Below are 20,724 nucleotides of genomic sequence, written 5' to 3'. Positions count from 1 at the left end.
TTAGTCAAGCATGATTTTCCCTTCATAAATCCATGCTGACTCGGACTGATCCTTCTACTGCTAACCAAATGTGTCGTAATTTCCTCTTTTATAATTGACTCCAGCATCTTTCCCACCACTGACATCAGGCTAACGGGTCTATAATTCCCTGTTTTCTCTCTGCCTCCTTTCTTGAAAAGTGGGACAACGTTAGCCACCCTCCAATCAGCAGGAACTGTTCCTGAATCTATAGAACATTGGAAAATGATTACCAATGTGTCCACGATTTCTACAGCCACCTCTTTAAATACCCTGGGATGCAGACCATCAGGTTCCGGGGACTTGTCAGCCTTCAGATTCAATAGTCACCACCGTTTCTTGCCTAATATAAATTTCCATCAGTTCATCCTTTACCCTAGTTCTTTTGGCCACTATTACATCTGGGAGATTGTTTGTGTCTTCCCGAGTGAAGACACAAAGTACCTGTTCAACTCATCTGCCATTTCCTTGATCCGCATAATAAATTCACCAGTTTCTGTCTTCAATGGCCCAATTTTGGTCTTAATTTTTTTTTGCTATTCACATACCTAAAGAAGCTTTTACTATCCTTTACGGCAGATGCAGATACGAGGAGACCATGGGTGACGTCAGCCGCGTGGGAGCTGCTGTGTGAAGTCACGTGAGGGAGAGCGCTTCTATTTTAAAACACCTTTTGTTTCGTACGATGTGGAACAACATTAAATTAAATTAGGGTTTCGTGACTAAATCCCCTGTTGTGTGATGTAAGGTCCCTTTTATGAATCCAGCTGTTGTTTCTATTTATTATTGTTTCGTACGATTTGCAACAACAGAATTAAATTAGGGTTTTATGACTGAATCCCCTGTAGTCCTATGTCCGGCTCTGCCGTGTTGTTGGTGGAGTGGGCAGTGTTGTGCTTGTCTCGAGCTGGGTCACAAAACCGCAAATGTATCTGGGCAACACACGCAAAATGCTGGAGGAACTCAGCGGTCCGGGCAGCATCCTGCCGAAGGGTCTCCGCCCGAAACGTCCACTGTACTATCTTCCGTAGGTGCTGCCCAGCCTGCTGAGTTCCTCCGGTATTTTGTGGGTGTCCCTTGGATTTCCAGCATCTGCAAACTTCTCTTGCGTGTGAAATGTTTCAGGGCAGGACTTTCCAGACTGATCTGGTTTGGGATGGCTTCAGTCAGTGCAGAATCTTGTTTTTTTTCCACAAACAACTTTTTTTGTAATTAATGCGAACCAGGGTACACTGTGTAATAGCTAACAGGAGACCTCCAATCCCTGCAGTCTTTGTCTCCTTGTAAATCACCCTGACAATGTGGACCATAGGTACTCCTTCCTCTCAGTCATCGAATCACTCAGACAGCTGATCGTTGACAGGAATTATATTTGTTGGTCATTACGTTTCGCCCGGAGCCGGCTAGATGGGGTTGATGGGGAGTTCAGCGCTGTCCCTCCGGCCTCCGGCCAGTGGCGGCGCTGTAGGGACCTCTGGCTAGCGACTGGACCAACGGGAGACGCGCAAGCTCGCTCTCGACAAGTGTTGCAAATGTGGGACAGTCCGGGCGGCGGTGAGGAGTGGCTCATCTCGAGTTTATGTAAATCGGGGGCCGGGTGCAGTGAGGAATGGCCGGGCATGAGCTCTGCCGGGTGGATGGAGGCTCCGGCCTCTCCTCAGCCCTGGTTTGAACTTTTGCGACGGAGCCCAAGCTGTGGGATCAATTCCTTGTGGTTCTGCAAGGAGTTTGGGGTGAAGGGGATCTGTCTGTGTGTGTGCGTAGAGTTTATGAGTGGAATGTGGGTGTCCTGTTGTAGGCGGGTTGGGTTCTGTCAGGAGAAAATGAGATGATTGGACATTCCGTGATCCGGGGAGGATGGTCCCGAGACAAATTTAGTTGTAAATTGGATCTGGTGAATTGGATCAGATAGATTAGCTCCAGTGTCCTTTCAGGAAACAACAATTCTCTCTTCATATTAATGACCGTCTAAGCTTGCTGTTCACAAGATTGTGTGTTACAGAGCCCCAGAGTCTAGGACATCTGTCACCGTCATGGGCTGTGAATGCAGATTGGGTAGGGGGAGTTTGTGTCCCTTCCCGATTCCCTTTCACTTTCAGACTCCCGATATGTCAGCAGATTCGAATTCACTGTAAGAACATTTATACCTCACAGCAGGCCATGGTCTGACGACAAGCTGAATGTACTACAACCTTCAGACTGGATCAGATAACCATTCTGCGGGTATTTGAAATGTCAGAAGCAGGGGAGATGTGATCACATGTGCAGAGGGCAGGGGTTGTGTCTCCATCTCACTTGAACCCTCAGTGAGATGGTTCAAGTTACAATGTGAAGGGATGAAAGCACAGTGTTTGGGGCCGGATTTAGTCATCAATTCTGACACAGTGAGAGGGTTAGTTTTGCTGTAAGGAAGCAATATTAATGGAAGAAAACACAGGAACTTCATCAATTGCCAGTTGTTTATCAGAGGTGACTAATTTGTATGTTACCTTGACAGAAACAGATATTCCCAGTGGTGACGAGTCTGGTTTATTTCAGGTTGGCGAGGGCTGTGGAGTTTTGAAATCAACGTCTTACAGTGCCACCATTGTTAATTTGGCATGTCCAGAGTGGTGGATCACACAGCATGGAAAGAGGCCTTTGGCCGGCCATACCTGATCTGACCACCTACTCACTGTCTACACTGGTCCCATTTATCAGCACATCATTCAGAGCCGACTGTACCTCAGCAGTTTCAATGCTCATCCACTTCGTAAATGTTGTGAAGGGATCTGCCTCCACCACCACCTCGGGCAGTGTGTTCAAGATTTGAGCTATACTCTGTGAAAAATCTCTCTAAACCTCTCCATCCTCTGAGTAAATCTATGCTCTCTGATCTGTGACACCTCTGTCCCAGGATCATGGCCTATACAGGCATCAGTGAGGCCTTTGATAATGTTCAGCATGGTAAGTTACTGTGGAAAGTTAGGTCACATGGGATCCAGGGAAACTGGCTAACGGGATGCACAGTTGTCTTGATGGTACGAATCAGAGAGTGATGGTGGGAGGCTTTTTATTGGACTCGAGGCCCGGGCCTAGTGAGGTTCCCCAGGGTTACACCCCATTGCTCTCATTGTTCATTGATATTTAATTATATTTGCATTTGCACAGTTTGTTGAAATCTGTGCTCTACTTGATCTTTCATTGATCCTGTTACTATTCTATAGATTTGCTAAGTGTTCCTGTAGGAAAAACAATCTCAGGGTTGTATGTGGTGACATATATGTATTCTGATAATAAAATTTACTTTGAACATCAAACATTGCTACTTGTCATCTAGGTCAATAATTTGGTTGAGAATGTACAGGGCATGGATAGTAGGTTTGCAGCAAGTTCAAACAATTACTTTTTCTGAAAGATACTGAGTATAAACCCTCCACTCTGTTTCCGTCTCCACATTCGACCACCCCCTCCCCTTACTGTCTTCCCTCTCTGCCCCGGCCTCCCTTTCACCCTGACATTGGACACAAGTTCAGGATGAAAGCGAATTATTTTAGGGGAATCTGAAGGGGAATTCTTCACTCAGAGGTTGGTGAGAGTATTGAATTAGCTGCCAGCAGAAGTGGAGGATGTGGGTTTGATTTACACAATAAAGATAAATTTTGTTGATGACATGGATGGGAGGTGTATGGAGGCTCTGGTGCAGATAGTTGGAACTAGGCAGTAACAACAAAAACAGGTTAGCATTGACTGGAAGGGCATATTCTGATTTGTAATTCCCAGAGTCAGTACTTTGCTATTTATAACAACCCAGCAATTTACCCAAATGAAAGACTCTAGGCTGGCTACAGAAGCATTTAACAAGAGGATGTTAATAAGTACTGACAATGCAGGGCACCAAACTTTTGCTTTGGGCCCTTTTCTTTTTTTTGTTATTTTGAAACTGTAAAAGATGGAAATAAAAATGTAATCTTGCTTAAAATATTTTTTTTAAATGTGTCATCTTTAACTTTATGCCTTTTGGAAATCAGGTCATCTTTTACTTGTTAGCTATTCACAGTAACAGAAATTTTGACCAGGGGTGCCCAAACGTTTGCATGCCACTGCTGGGCTGTGTGTAAATGTAGGATGGGACTACACTGAAAAATAACTGTACTAGGTTTTCTAAAATTGACTCCTCCTACCTGAGGCCACGAACATATCAATCACCCCTCATATATATTTTCATCAAAAATGAATAGGATTCAGCACTCTGTGTGTGTATATGCAATCGTGATAAGAAATACAGACAAGAAAATTTAAATGAGAGGCAACTCAGAAAAATGAATAGTCACTATGGAAGAAAACAGTAACCAGTGGAATGAGTATGATCCTCCATGAGAGACATCCCAACAATCAGAACCGACGAGATGTTGACAAGGAAGCATCAAGCACCTTATTGAGAGTTGGAGACCTCTTTGCAAAAACAGAGGGGTTCCTTGCAGAAATACAGGACAAGGTGGTTAACAAAAGGAAATAAACAAAAATCAAAAATACATGGAATATAAACAAACAAGGCAGCAAGAGCAGAAAATGCCAAGAGAAACCAGACACAATTCAACACATTCCAGGACCCTGCAGCAGTTTAACGCAATCTGATTACGGATGCAGGTACAATCAGTGGCAAATATCATTCACCAAAATCTTGCTTTAAAATACAAACTCATGAATGCCCTCCATCACTTACAGAGGTGCCGTAAATTCAAGCCTGATCCACTTTCAGAGTCAAAATCTGACAAATTTTATGACAATCAATAGATTATTTCAGATAGCACAATCCACAATAACAATCCAGATATAATATTACAGGATAAACAAGCAGGAACAACCCCACCAATAGATAAAACCATTCCCAACACATTCGTGTTCCTCGATCAGTGGAGCACCTCACCACAGGTATTGTTTGTGTCACCAGTTAGACAACCAAATTATTTTCACTGTCAATTTGCTTCCAAATGTTGCTACTCTGTCATTCGCTGCCACGCCCCACTGCTGATCCCCTCCTCCTCATCATCATACGCTCTCACCCTGACCATTGTCCAGAGCCCCAAACTCTGCCCTCTGCAGACACGCCTCTGGTTTCTGACCCTGCTCCGTTGAACAGCCAACTAATGGTTTCCCATTCTGCTTTCAGTCTTCAGGACAGTGGTGTTTTCTATCAACCCTTTAGAAGCAGGGAAAATGACCCATAATGTGGAAATGAGCCCTGAATGGGGAGATTAACTACCAATGTCATTCTTCCTCAGCCCAGAGATTTGAGGGGCAAAGAACATCTCACCAGAAGAGCAGTCAACTTGACTTCTTCAGTCTGCAGGAAATTCAAGGGAAATCTCTTCACCCACAGAGAGAGTGATAGAGGAAAAACAGGGGAGGGGTTAAAAGCACTGTTGTGGAACAGAATCACTGGCAGGGTCCAGCGGCCAGAGTTGACTCATCACTGTACACTAGATGTGTTATAAATTCACTAAGCACCAGACAGAGAGTTTAAAATAGAACTGATCTAATTTTCTCAGATACAGAATATTAAACTCCAGTCCCATTAAAGGTGAATATGCAGCAGAAGAAACTCCACCCATGACTAGGGTGAAGAACTGGGTGTGGTGAGCAGCAGAAATAATTGCAGAGTTCTGCACGAACGGTCAGTCTCAAAATAGCATTCAGCAACTGTGATGGACAAATATCCAGTATGCAGCTTATTGAAACTTTCTCCCCAGTGTGAACCTGGTAGTGTGTCACAAGTGTAACATGCTGTAAGGTTTCACTGCTCATGTAATGGCCTCTCTGTAATGTTTCCCTGCTGAGGTAATGAATTCTCTGTAACAGCAATGTTTAGGTTACAAGTAGAGATAACAGGGTTTTGGAGTGCGGGGCTATCCAATGAGAGAAATGTTGTGAGTGTGAAAGAGGGATTTCGTGTCTTTTGCTGGGGAGAGATGAGAAGATGTGAATGGAGAGAGTGGGTCCTTTTTCTTTTTCATGTATGTTTTCTTTACTAACCCTTTAGTTAAAGTAAGAATTATGAAGCTTTATTATTTAATCAGATATTGTATACTGTTTGGTATCTCAGGGTACTAATTTATAACAGGGAACACATCACACAGGATCCACCCAAACGAGAATTCTTAAGTTTGGCCGGGCTGGGGGGACTATCACCCCCTAGAGTTACATAAGGTTAGATTACTGAGTTAATCGCTTACCACATTCACAGCAGGAGAACGGCCTGTCCCCATTGTGAACACAATGATGCACACTTGGTAGATTTGGCTGAAAGAATCACTTCCCAAAGTCAAAGCAGGTGATCGGCCTCTACCCAGTGTGAACTCGCTGGTGTCGCTGTAGTTGAGATAATCGTGTGAATCCTTTCCCACACACTGAGCAGGAGAATGGCCTCTCCCCAGTGTGAACTGACTGGTGTGTCAGTAGACGAGATGACCGAGTGAATCCCTTCCCACAGTCTGGGCAGGTGAACGGCCTCTCCCCGGTGTGAACTGACTGGTGTGCTTGTAGGCTAGCTAACTGTGTGAATCCCTTCCCACACTCTGAGCAGGTGAATGGCCTCTCCCCAGTGTGCACTCGCTGATGTACCTTCAGATGAGATGACGAAATGAATCCCTTCCCACAGACAGTGCAGGTGAATGGCCTCTCCCCAGTATGAACCCGCTGATGCACTTTCAGTTTAGATGAGCAAGTGAATCCCTTCCCACAGTCCAAGCAGGTGAATGGCCACTCCCCAGTGTGAACTCGCTGATGTACCTTCAGTTGACATGATTCAGTGAAACCCTTCCCACAGTCCAAGCAGGTGAATGGCCTCTCTCCAGTGTGAACACGCTGATGTACCTTCAGTTGAGATGACCGAGTGAATCCCTTCCCACAATCTGAGCAGGTGAACGGCCTCTCTCCAGTGTGAACTCGCTGGTGTACCTTCAGTTGAGATGATTCAGTGAAACCCTTCCCACAGACTGAGCAGGTGAATGGCCTCTCTCCAGTGTGATCTCGCTGATGTACCTTCAGTTGAGATGACCGAGTGAATCCCTTCCCACAGTCTGAGCAGGTGAATGGCTTCTCCCCAGTATGAACTGACTGGTGTGTTTGTAGGCTAGCTAACTGTGTGAATCCCTTCCCACAGTCTGAGCAGGTGAATGGCCTCTCTCCAGTGTGAACTCTCTGATGTACCTTCAGTTTAGATGAGCAAGTGAATCCCTTCCCACAGTCCGAGCAGGTGAACGGCCTCTCTCCAGTGTGAACTTGCTGATGCACTTTCAGTTGAGATGACGAAGTGAATCCCTTCCCACAGTCTGAGCAGGTGAACGGCCTCACCCCAGTGTGAACTGACTGATGCCTCAGTAGGTGAGAAGATTTACTGAATCCCTTCCCACAGTCTGAGCAGGTGAATGGCCACTCTCCAGTATGAACTGACTGGTGTCTCAGTAACTGAGATGACAAAGAGAATCCCTTTCCGCAGTCTGAGCAGATGAAAGGCTTCTCTCCAGTGTGAACTTGCTGATGTACCTTCAGTTGAGATGACGAAGTGAATCTCTTCCCACAGTCTGTGCAGGTGAACGGCCTCTCTCCAGTGTGAACTGACTGGTGTCTCAGTAGGTGAGAAGATTTAGTGAATCCCTTCCCACAGTCCGAGCAGGTGAACAGCCGTTCCATGGTGTGAACTCACTGGTGAGACATTAGGTCAGGTGACCGAGTGAACCCTTCCCCACAAATTCAGCAGATGACCATCTTCCGCCCAGTGTGAACTGACTGGTGTGTCCACAGGTGGGAAGACCAAATGAATCCCTTCTCACACACAGAACAGGTGAATGGCCTTGTCTCAGTGTGAACCCGCTGATGTATCTTCAGTTGAGATGACCGAGTGAATCCATTTCCACTGTCTGAGCAGGTGAATGGGTTGCCTGTGTAAAATGACGGGCATGCCAGTTGGTCAGATGATAGAGTGAATCCCTCCCCACAGTCTGAGCAGGAAGGATGATCAAGTGAATCCCTTGCTCCTCTTCTTTAATATCGGGCAGAGACAGCAAAACTGGTGTGTTGTGTTCTAGATTCCCGTAGACAAATTCCTTGTCATTTTTAAGCTGTAAAAAGATTTACATAATCCATCAATGGGTGAAGGACAACTTTTCAGTTGAGATCACTTGAGTTGCCAAGGTGTGAGCTGACATCACACTGTTACAGTGAAGTTCAACCCAAGTTGGAGAGGGAAATCATCTCCTAACTGGGCACAGTGCTGGTATCTGGAATGACCATCAAATTTTCTGATCCTCCCCCTGTCTCTATAAGAACGGGGCATTTCTGTCATCTCCAATCTGTGTCCTGGCTCAGTTTGACTCTCTCCATTGGTATTATTTCCTGTTCCCACTGAGCTGCATGGGTGCCTGGCCCAACAGTAACTGAAATACTCTCACACAAATAGCTGGCAGTGCATTCCACATACCTACCACTCACTGTGTAAAAAAATTTACTCTGACATCCCCTCAGTATCTATTTCCAAATACCTTAAAACTATGCTCCCTTGTGTTAGCCATTTCAGCCCTGGGGAAAAAAAAACTTTGGCTATCCACAAGATCAATGCATCTCAACATCTTATACACCTAAAAAAGGCTCTAAGCATAAACAATAGACAATAGATGCAGAAGTAGACCATTTGGCCCTTCGAGCCTGCACCACTATTTTGAGATCATGGCTGATCAATTACTATCAATACCCGGTTCCTGCCTTGTCCCCATATCCCTTGATTCCCCTATCCATAAGATACCTGTCTAGCTCCTTCTTGAAAGCATCCAGAGAATTGGCCTCCACCGCCTTCCGAGGCAGTGCATTCCAGACCCCCACAACTCTCTGGGAGAAGAAGTTTTTCCTTAATTCTGTCCTAAATGACCTAGCCCTTATTCTCAAACTATGCCCTCTTGGTACTGTACTCTCCCAGCATCTGGAACATATTTCCTGCCTCTGTCTTGTCCAATCCCTTAATAATCTTATATGTTTCAATCAGATCCGTTCTCAATCTACTTAATTCCAGCGTGTACAAGCCCAGTCTCTCTAACCTCTCTGCGTAAGACAGTCCAGACATCCCAGGAATTAACCTCGTGAATCTACGCTGCACTTCCTCTACAGCCAGGATATCCTTCCTTAACCCTGGAGACCAAAACTGTACACAATGCTCCAGGTGTGGTCTCACCAGGGCTCTGTACAAATGCAAGAGGATTTCCTTGCTCTTGTACTCAATTCCCTTTGTAATAAAGGCCAACATTCCATTAGCCTTCTTCACTGCCTGCTGCACTTGCTCATTCACCTTCAGTGACTGATGAACAAGGACTCCGAGATCTCTTTGTATTTCTCCCTTACCCAACTCTACACCGTTCAGATAATAATCTGCCTTCCTGTTCTTACTCCCAAAGTGGATAACCTCACACTTATTCACATTAAACGCCATCTGCCAAGTATCTGCCCACTCACTCAGCCTATCCAAGTCACCCTGAATTCTCCTAACATCCTCATCACATGTCACACTGCCACCCAGCTTAGTATCATCAGCAAATTTGCTGATGTTATTTTCTATGCCTTCATCCAAATCGTTAACGTAAATGGTAAAAAGCTGTGGTCCCAATACCGAGCCCTGTGGCACCCCACTAGTCACCACCTGCCATTCCAAGAAACACCCAATCACCACTACCTTTTGCTTTCTATCTGCCAACCAGTTTTCTATCCATGTCAATGCCTTCCCCCCGATGCCCTGAGCTTTGATTTTACCCACCAATCTCCTTACCCACCTTATCAAATGCCTTCTGAAAATCGAGGTACACTACATTCACTGGATCTCACCCTCTAACTTCCTGGTTACATCCTCAAAAAACTCCAACAGATTAGTCAAGCATGATTTACCCTTGGTAAATCCATGCTGGCTCAGCCCAATCCTATCACACTATCTAGATATGCCACTATTTCATCCTTAATAATGGACTCTAGCATCTTTCCCACCACCGATGTCAGGCTGACAGGTCGATAGTTCTCTGTTTTCTCCCTCCCTCCTTTCTTAAAAAGTGGGATAACATTAGCCATTCTCCAATCCTCAGGAACTGATCCTGAATCTAAGGAACATTGGAAAATGATTGCCAATGCATCCGCAATTTCCAGGGCCACCTCCTTTAGTACCCTCGGGTGCAGACCATCTGGGCCTGGGGATTTGTCAGCCTTCAGTCCTATCAGTCTTCTCATCACTGTTTCCTTCCTAATGTCAATCTGTTTCATTTCCTCTGATACCCTATGTCCTTGGCCCATCCATACATCTGGGAGATTGCTTGTGTCTTCCTTAGTGAAAACAGATCTAAAGTACTCATTAAATTCTTCTGCCATTTCTCTGTTTCCCATAATAATTTCACCCAATTCATTCTTCGAGGGCCCAACATTGTTCTTAACTATCTTCTTTCTCTTCACATACCTAAAAAAGCTTTTGCTATCTTCCTTTATATTCCTGGCTAGCATGTGTTTGTACCTCATTTTTTCTCCCTGTATTGTTTTTTTAGTTAAGTTCTGTGGTTCCTTAAAAACTTTCCAATCATCTGTCCTCCCACTCACCTTAGTTCTGTCATATTTCCTTTTTTTTAATGCTATGCAATCTCTGACTTCCTTTGTCAACCACTGTGGCCCCTTTCCCCCCTTTGAATCCTTCCTTCTCCGGGGGATGAACTGATTTTGCACCTTGTGCATTATTCACAAGAATACCTGCCATTGCTGTTCCACTGTCTTTTCTGCTAGGCTATCTGTCCAGTCAACTTTGGCCAGCTCCTCCCTCATGGCTCCATAGCTTCCCCTGTTCATCTGCAACACTGACACCTCCAATCTGCCCTTATCCTTCTCAAATTGCAGATAAAAGCTTATCATATTATGATCACTACCTCCTAATGGCTCCCTTACTGCAAGATCGCTTATCAAATCCTGTTCATTACATAACACTAGATCCAGAATAGTCTTGTCCCTGGTCGGCTCTCGTACAAGCTGTTCCAAGAATGCATCCCGTAGGCACTCTACAAACTCCCTATCCTGTGGTCTAGCACCATCTTGATTCTCCCAGTTCACCTGCATGTTGAAATCCCCCATAACTACTGCGACATTACCTTTGCCACATGCCAATGTCAACTCCCCATTCAAATTGCACCCAATATCCATGCTACTGTTTGGTGGCCTGTAGACAACACCCATTTGGGTCCTTTTGCCCTTACTGTTCCTCAGTTCTATCCACACAGACTCTACTTGGTTTGAGGATTTGTTTGTTAGATGTATACAAAATTATGAGGGTATAGATAGGGTAAATGCAAGCAGTTCTTTCCACTGAGGTTGGGCACGATAATAACCATGGGTAAGTGGGGAAGGTGAAAATTAAATGGAAACATTTGGAAAAAACTCCTTACTGAAATGGTTGTGAGTGAGTGGAATGAGATGCCACCATAAGTGATGAATATGAGTTCAGTTTCACCATTTAAAACAAGTTTGGATGGAAGCCTGGATGGTAGGGGTATAGAGGGCGATGGTCCCAGTGCAGGTAGTTGCATTCGACAGATTAAATGTTTTTTCAGCATTGACTAGATGGGCCAAATAGCCTGTTTTCAAACTGAACTTCTCTGTGTTTCTATGACGAAGGAGCTGGCCAAACTTGTTTGGAAGTGAAAAATTAGGAGTGACAACGAAGCTTCAATGGGTGAAGTTTCTGGGAACAATTTAGTAGCTGAGTGACAGATACATCTCAAAGAAGTGGAAGCATTGGAAAGGCAGGAGGACACAACTGTGGATGAAATGAGAAGCCAAAGCCAACATAAAAGCCAAAGAGAGGGCAAACAAAAGAGCAAAAATTATTGGGAAGCTTTTAGAAACCAACAGAAGACGACTAAAAAAATTCAGATAAGATCAGTGCGTGCAATTATGATATTGTAGATATTAATGAGTCTTGGTAGCACCCGACAGTCTCAGGCATTTGGAGGAAAAAATTATCCCGGGCCTCAATATCTCTTGAAAACTAAGGTACCCTGCACCAGTTACCTTTCAACTTTTACTTTGGCAGGCACATACAATCTCCTCAAAATTTCATTTCTGAAGGCCTCCCACTTACCAAGTACTCCTTTGCCAGGAAACAGCCTGTCCCAAACCACACTTGCCAGATCCTTTTCATACCATCAAAAGTGACCTTTCTCCAATTTAAAATCTCAACCCATGGTCCAGAACTCTCTTTTTCCATAGTTACTTTGAATCTGATGGCATTATGACCACTCATTTCTGTCACCAGCCCTGGATAAGTTCCTAACAGCTTATTGCACACTTCTACGTCAGGAATTCTATGAAGCGTTTAAGGGCACATTTAACAAACTCTACCCTGTCTAGTCCTTTTGCACTATGGGAGTCCCAGTCAATATATGGAAAGTTAAAATCACTTACTAAATCAACCTTTGTTTCTTGGCATGGTCTGCGATCTCTCTACAAATTTGTTCCTCTAAATCCTTCAGAGTGTTGGGTGCAACTAAGTCCTAATAATGGCTACAATATCATAATTCCCTGTCCCGAGCTCATCTGGCTTTCCTACGATGCTTCTTGCATTGTGATATACACAGCTCAGCACATTCATCGTACCATGCTCAGCCATTTGATTGCTGACTCTATCTGAGATCTGAACAATAATCTGACTGGTGTCAAGAAAACAACCTCTCCCTCATTGTCACAAAAACAAAGGAGCTGATTGTGGATGACAGGAGGAATGGAGACAGGGTAACCCCTATTGACATCAATGGATCTGTGGTTGAGAGGATGAACAGCTTTATGCTCTTTGGCATAAACATCACCGAGGGTCTCACATGGTGTCCTGATGAAGGGTCTCGGTCCGAAACGTCGACAGTGTTTCTCCCTATAGATGCTGCCTGGCCTGCTGTATTTGACCGGCATTTTGTGTGTGTTGCTTGAATTTTCAGCATTTGCAAATTTTCTCGTGAGTACATACCGACAGTGTTTTGAAAAAAGCACAACAGCACCTCTTTCACTTCAGACGGCTGAAGAAGCTTGGGATGGGGCCCCAAATACTTTCTACAGGGTCACAAATGAGAGCATTCTGACTGGCTGCATCACTGCCTGGTATGAGAACTGTACTTCCCTTAATCGCAGGAACCTGCAGAGAGTGGTGCAGATAGTCCTGTGTATCTGTACATGTGAACTTCCCACGATTCAGGACACTTACAAAGACAGGTATGTAAAAGGGGCCCAAAGGATATTGGGGACCCGAGTCACCCCAACCACAAACTGTTCCTGCTGCTACTATCCAGGAAATGGCACCACAGCAAAAGGAGCAACAGGTTCCGGGACATCATCTTCTACCAGGCCATTAGACTGATTAATTCATGCTGATACAATAGCATTTTGATGTTATATCGACTGTCCTATGTACAAACTATCATTTTAACCACATCAACCCCCCACAAAAAAGCTCTGCAAGCCTTACCACGAGGATATTCGTCCCCTCTTGTTCTGTTCCCCTAACAATGAATCCCCTATCACCCCTTTGATTTTCCTCTGTCAGGTAATTCCCCCCCCCCCCCCCAACAGTTTCTAAAGTGGTCTACCTGTTGTTGTGTGGGATGGCCACAGGAGTACTCTGCGATGGTTATTTAACCTCATTCCCCTTCCTGACTCTCACCCAGTTTCCTGTGTCCTACACCTTGGGTATAACCCACCTCTCTTCATGTCATATCTATCACCTGCTCCAGCTCCTGGATGATCCAGAATTCATCCATTTCAAGTTCCAGCTCCTTAAAGTGCACGGTTACAAACTTCAGCTATATCCACATCCTGTAGCTGAGGGTAACAGGGACATTGGAGATCTCCCCTCCTTCCCTCCAATGTCCCCTCTAATTTGTAATGACCAGTGTGGACATAAATCTTGTACTGTGCATATTTGAGCCAGTGACAACATGTACACAGTGGATTTATATAGAGAGGTATTCATTTTAATAGCTAGCAAATCACTGCCATTAGGAACTTTTATCTCCTCTGGGTTCGATCCAGTTCATCTGCACTCTCACACAAGCTATGTAACAGGCCTGTAATGGGTAATGAAGGATTTTCTCGCCGGAGCTTTTGCACTTTGTCCATATGTGGTTTGCTTGCTAAATTATATTTTAAAAGGTCAGATTTCTAAATATCTGACCTTTCCACTTCTTCCCACTTGCAAATTCTCCAGCAACTTTTGCATCACGACAATACACACAGGTAACACCAGTTTCTATAGTCTACATAAATAATTCCCCTGAAGCCTCCTCCAAATGACTGACAGTGGTGAACTCAGTGATGGTAATGCCAATGAATATAAAGGGATGGGCAGTAGTCTGTCTCATTTGTGATGTGAAAGCTATTTGTTGCCCAGAGCAAAGGTCTTTGATATCATTATGTACCCAGAGAGAATGAAAAGCCCAGAACAAGAAGTGGAACAAGCAACACACACAAAATACTGGAGAAACTCAGGAGGCCAGGCAGCATCTATGGAAAAGAGCACTAATGATGAATTTCTCCAGCAAATTGTGTGTGTTCTTGGATTTCCAGCAACTGTAGATTTCCTCTTCTTTGTGATTGGAGGTAGAACAAAGGTGATTTTCTCAACTGCTGATGGAAAAGATTTTGTACCCTTTCTCCGAGTTCTTAATCCTTGCATTTAGATAGCTGGAGCTCAGCTCTGTCTGAGAGATCCTTTGGCTCCCATTCCCTTCGCAGCCGGAAGCTCCCCGGGGCCGGTGTACGGATCGTGGAGCTGAGAGAGAGGGACGAGAGAGGGACGAGAGCAGGACTGCGCCGGGAATTCACAGCAATTGTCCCTTAGTCGGTGTTTTAAAATAGACACACGGAGAATCGCTCTTACCTGAATCAGACATTTCCGAGGCCTTCTGTGTACTGCGCGCATGCGTGATATTCGGAGACGTCAGCAGCCCTGACTCCTGCGCATTTCATCGGTGCTTCAGCGCCGACGAAATTTTTAACGCAGGGCGTTACGGGAATCATAGTGCCATTAAACATTTCTGCAAGCACCAGTTCAATGTCCATACCTCTTTTTTTTCGTGTGTATAGAAGAAGCAGCAACTATTTTAACGCAGAAAGCGGCTCCCAGAAACAAGATACTCAGTATCAACGTGTATTTAATGCCAAAATAAAATGCAGTTATAAAACAGGAGATTCTGCAGCTGCTGGTAATACCGAGACGTACACACACAAAATGCTAGAGGAACTTTGCAGTTCAGGCAGCAACTAAGCAGAGGAGTACACAGTCTAGGCATCCTGAAGGGGCTCGGTCTAAACGTTGTCTATTTATTCATCTCCACAATTGCTGCCTGATCTATTGACATCCACCAGTAGTTTGCCGAAATTAACCCCTATTTTGGTCAACAAGTTGCCAAATACTTCTAATCTTTCATTTCTAGTCGCATTCTGCTGGTATTGTGTGTGTGTGAAAGAGAGAGAGAGTGAAAGAGAGAGAGAGAGAGAGAGAGAGAGAGGGAGAGAGAGAGAGAGTGAGAGAGAGAGAGAGAGAGAGAGAGAGAGAGAGAGAGAGATCTTTGTATAATCCATTTGTGTGGATTTGTTGGAGTATCCCGTGGTATCACTTTTGTTGGCCATTACCTGGAATCGGGGTGTTCTGTGGTAACCACCTGAAGACGATATTCCTGTCACTGTCACCTGGTGATATTTCTAAGTGAATTTTGGAACTAACCGATGGATAAGATCTTCGGCGACTGTTATTTCGTTTACCCAGCGTAGAATGTGTGTGGAATTCTTCGTAATTGCCCTCTCTCTACATGTTCGTGTGGATTTACACATCTCTCCTCTCACTCACTTATTCCGTGGATTACTGAACTTTTCCACTTTACCATCTTAAGACTTTAAGCATTGTTTCCCAAGCTTGATAGTTGGGGAGCTATATATACACATATATACGATAACACTGTTAACTTCTGTTTATCTCATTTGATTTTTTTATATTTAGAGTAGATACTAATGAAGATAGTGGTTTTAACATGGAAACCAGACTCCATTAGTGATCTACTGCTGCTGGTACGTAACAATTGCAACAACCCAGCTGTCACAGTACTTTAAAATTGGTGAAAATGACCCAAAACGTTGAAAAGACCGGGGAAGAAGGAGCTTAACCAACTTCGTCCGGAGCCCTGAAGAACGTCAAATTGAGCTCATCGTCTTGTTCAGCCCGGAGAAAATCATGCAGGAGATTCATGCAGGTGTATAAGATGATGAGAGGCATTGGTCGTGTGTATAGCCAGAGGCTTTTTCCCAGGGCTGAAACGGCTAACACGAGGGGGCATAAGTTTTACCTGCTTGGAAGTAGGCACAGAGGAGATGTCAGAGCTAAGTTTTTTAAACAAAGAGTGATGGGTGTGGAATGCACTTTCAGCGACGCTGGTAGAGGCGGATACAATACGGTCTTTTAAGAGACTGTTAGATAACTACATGGAGTTTAGGAAAATACAGTCGGCCCTCCTTATCCGCCGGGGATTAGTTTCGGGACACCTCGCGGATACCAAAATTCGCGGATGCTCAAGTCCCTTATTCAATCTGTCTCAGTCAGGTGGATCTTAGGACCGAGCGGAACCCCAGACCTTATTTAACCTATCTCAGAGCGGTTGACATTAGTGCCCGGCACCAGAGCTCTGAAAGCGCATTGTTTCTGTTCACGAAAATAATCACGATCACGATTTGAAAATAAAGTGGAAATAATAAAGCGACCGGAAAGAAGTGAAACGGCATCGGTCATTGGAAAAGCGTTAGGTTGCGTCGGTCAACGATCGGAACAATTTTAAAGGATAAAGTGAGAAAGACTCTGCCCCGATAAAAGCTACAATTATTACTAAGCAACGCAGTGGTTTAATTATTAGGTTGTCCGGTTTTGGGTTTTTGATCCTTCACATCAACCCTGCACGGTGGAGAGCGCACTAGGGAGCGATCTGATCCGAGTCCCGAGAACTTTCGTTCCCGAGCCCGAAGCTAAAACATACGTTCTTAAGTGTGTTATATGCATTGAAAGGTAAAATATATACTATATACTAAGACAAACGTTTTACTAACTGACGCTATATACCGGATGTACCTGTTCCGACATACTTAGTAAGAGAACTTCCGATTTTTTTGGATTCCGATGCACGATAACCCACGCACATCCTCCCGTATACTTTAAATCATCTCTATGTTACTTATAATACCTAATACAATGTAAATGCTATGTAAAATGGTTGTTATACTGCATTGTTTAGGGAATAATGGCAAGAAAAAAGTCTGCGCATGCTCGAACAGCACTTCCGGGTTTCGCGATTCGCGGTTGGTTGTAATCGCGCAAGCGGAATCCGCAGATCAGGAGGACCGACTGTAGGTGGTTATGCGGTCTGGTAATTCTAAGCAGTTTCCAGAGTAAGTTGCATGGTCGGCACAACATTGTGGGTCAAAGGGTCTGTAATGTGTTGTAGATTTCTATGATTCTATGAAATTCAAGGGAAGTCCCCTATTCCACGGAGTGGTGACTAGTTGCAACCTGTCATCTCAGGGAGAGTGAGAGGGGAACGGCAGGGGTAGATTTTGATATACTGATATGGAACAGAAACATGGAACTAGATGGGCCGATTGGCCTTTGTGAGTGTGGTAGAGACAGTAAGTACCGGAGACACAGGATTTGATACAGAACTGATTTATCTTTCACAGATCCGCAATATTAAACACCAGTCAGTTTAAGGCAGCATCAGCAGAACGGACTCCCCCAATGCTCAGTGACCAGGGTTCAGTCCCGGGTGCGATGAGCAGCTGCAAGAACTGCAGAATCTGACAATAACAGTCCATCATGAACCTGCAGCTGCCTTCAGTCACCATGAAGGTTAAACATTTAACACAGAGCTGATTTGAACATCCTCCCTGATGTGAAGTTGCTGCTGTTGCAGCAGCTGGGATGAGTGAGTAAAACTCTTTGCTCACTCCGGACAGAAATGTGGCCCCTGTTTATTGTGATCTCACCGGAGCATCACAAGGTGGGTTAACTGAATGAGTCTCTTTACACGCACGGAGTAGGTGAACGGTCGTTTCCTAGTGCGAAGCTGTTGGTGTATCTGCGATGACCGACTGAATCCCGCCCAAATTAGAACCAGTGAATGACATCACAATGCTATCAACGTCATGGAGCTGTATCCAATCAAATGACGGACAGACAAGTGTTCGGGCTCTCATTGCAGCGAGTGGGATGTTGTCTCCACATTCAAGGATCAGTGACACTCAAGCGCTGGTGAACTGACCGATACAGCGGAACTAATGTGCTGTTGTGTTTGAGATTCCCATACACAAATCCCTTGATCTTTCTGTACTGTTGTAAGTTTACAAAGCACGTCAGTGGGAGAAGGGCAACATTTCAACTCAGATAATTTTAGTCCCCATGGTTCCTTCTAATAAAAACACTGTCACAGCTCAAAACAATTTGGAGGAACAAGATTTCATCTAACTGGCTACAGTTCCGGCATCAGGCACAATATCAAACTCTCTGTATCATATAACCATATAACCATATAACAATCACAGCACGGAAACAGGCCATCTTGGCCCTCCTAGTCCGTGCCGAACCCTTAATCTCACCTAGTCCCACCTACCCGCACTCAGCCCATAACCCTCCACTCCTTTCCTGTCCATATACCTATCCAATTTTACCTTAAATGACACAACTGAACTGGCCTCTACTACTTCTACAGGAAGCTCATTCCACACAGCTATCACTCTTTGAGTAAAGAAATACCCCCTCGTGTTTCCCTTAAACTTCTGCCCCCTAACTCTCAAATCATGTCCTCTAGTTTGAATCTCCCCTACTCTCAATGGAAACAGCCTATTCACGTCAACTCTATCTATCCCTCTCAAAATTTTAAATACCTCGATCAAATCCCCCCTCAACCTTCTACGCTCCAATGAATAGAGACCTAACTTGTTCAACCTTTCTCTGTAACTTAATTGCTGAAACCCAGGTAACATCCTAGTAAATCGTCTCTGCACTCTCTCTAATTTATTGATATCTTTCCTATAATTCGGTGACCAGAACTGCACACAATATTCCAAATTTGGCCTTACCAATGCCTTGTACAACTTTAGCATTACATCCCAACTTCTGTACACAATGCTTTGATTTATAAAGGCCAGCGTTCCAAAAGCCCTCTTCACTACCCTATCTACATGAGACTCCACTTTCAGGGAACTATGCACAGTTATTCCTAGATCTCTCTGTTCCTCTGCATTCCTCAATGCCCTACCATTTACTCTGTATGTTCTATTTGGATTATTCCTGCCAAAATGTAGAACCTCACCCTTCTCAGCATTAAGCTCCATCTGCCAACGTTCAGCCCATTCTTCTAACCGGCATAAATCTCCCTGCAAGCTTTGAAAATCCACCTCATTATCCACAACACCTCCTACCTTAGTATCATCGGCATACTTACTAATCCAATTTACCACCCCATCATCCAGATCATTTATGTATATTACAAACAACATTGGGCCCAAAACAGATCCCTGAGGCACCCCGCTAGTCACCGGCCTTCATCCCGATAAACAATTATCCACCACTACTCTCTGGCATCTCCCATCTAGCCACTGTTGAATCCATTTTATTACTCCAGCATTAATACCTAATGACTGAACCTTCTTAACTAACCTTCCATGTGGAACTTTGTCAAAGGCTTTGCTGAAGTCCATATAGACTACATCCACTGCCTTACCCTCGTCAACATTCCTCGTAACTTCTTCAAAAAATTCAATAAGGTTTGTCAAACATGACCTTCCACGCACAAATCCATGCTGGTTACTTCTAATCAGATCCCGTCTATCCAGATAATTATAAATACTATCTCTAAGAATACTTTCCATTAATTTACCCACCACTGATGTCAAACTGATAGGTCTATAATTGCTAGGCTTCCTTCTAGAACCCTTTTTAAACAATGGAACCACATGAGCAATACGCCAATCCTCCGGCGCAATCCCCGTTTCTAATGACATATTAAAGATCTCCGTCAGAGCTCCTGCTATTTCTACACAAACTTCCCTCAAGGTCCTGGGGAATATCCTGTCAGGACCCGGAGATTTATCCACTTTTAAATTTCTTAAAAGCGCCAGTACCTCCACCTCTTTAATTGTCATAGGTTCCATAACTTCCTTACTTGTTTCCCACACCTTAGACAATTCAATATCCTTCTCCTTAGTGAATACCGAAGAGAAGAAATCATTCAAAATCTCTCCCATCTCCTTCGGTTCCACACATAGCTGACCACTCTGATTCTCTAAGGGGCCAATTTTATCCCTCACTATCCTCTTGCTTTTAATATAACTGTAGAAACCTTTCGGATTTACTTTCACCTTATTTGCCAAACCAAACTCGTATCTTCTTTTAGCTTTTCTAATCTCTTTCTTAAGATTCCTTTTACATTCTTTATATTCCTCGAGCAATTCCTTTACTCCATGCTGCCTATATCTATTGTAGACATCCCTCTTTTTTTGAACCAAGTTTCTAATATCCCTTGAAAACCATGGTGCTCTCAAACCTTTAACCTTTCCTTTCACCCTAACAGGAACATAAAGATTCTGTACCCTCATAATTTCACCCTTAAATGACCTCCATTTCTCTATTAC

The 20,724-nt window shown here is 44.2% G+C and overlaps 1 protein-coding gene across 1 annotated transcript in view; it reads right to left on the bottom strand.

Moving 5' to 3' along the window:
* Positions 1 to 331: 331 nt before the first annotated feature.
* Positions 332 to 20,724, bottom strand: part of LOC132384380 (zinc finger protein 850-like) — a 75,895-nt gene continuing 55,502 nt past the window's right edge. Inside the window, exon 4 of the mRNA XM_059955484.1 lies at positions 332 to 7,700. Coding sequence (XP_059811467.1) covers positions 6,343 to 7,700 — 1,358 coding nt within the window. The 3' untranslated portion in view covers positions 332 to 6,342. The remainder of the gene's footprint in view (positions 7,701 to 20,724) is intronic.

This window comes from Hypanus sabinus, chromosome 32 (assembly GCF_030144855.1).
Source record: "Hypanus sabinus isolate sHypSab1 chromosome 32, sHypSab1.hap1, whole genome shotgun sequence".
In the NCBI taxonomy this organism is placed as follows: domain Eukaryota; kingdom Metazoa; phylum Chordata; class Chondrichthyes; order Myliobatiformes; family Dasyatidae; genus Hypanus; species Hypanus sabinus.
This window is presented reverse-complemented; position numbering and strand designations above follow the sequence as displayed.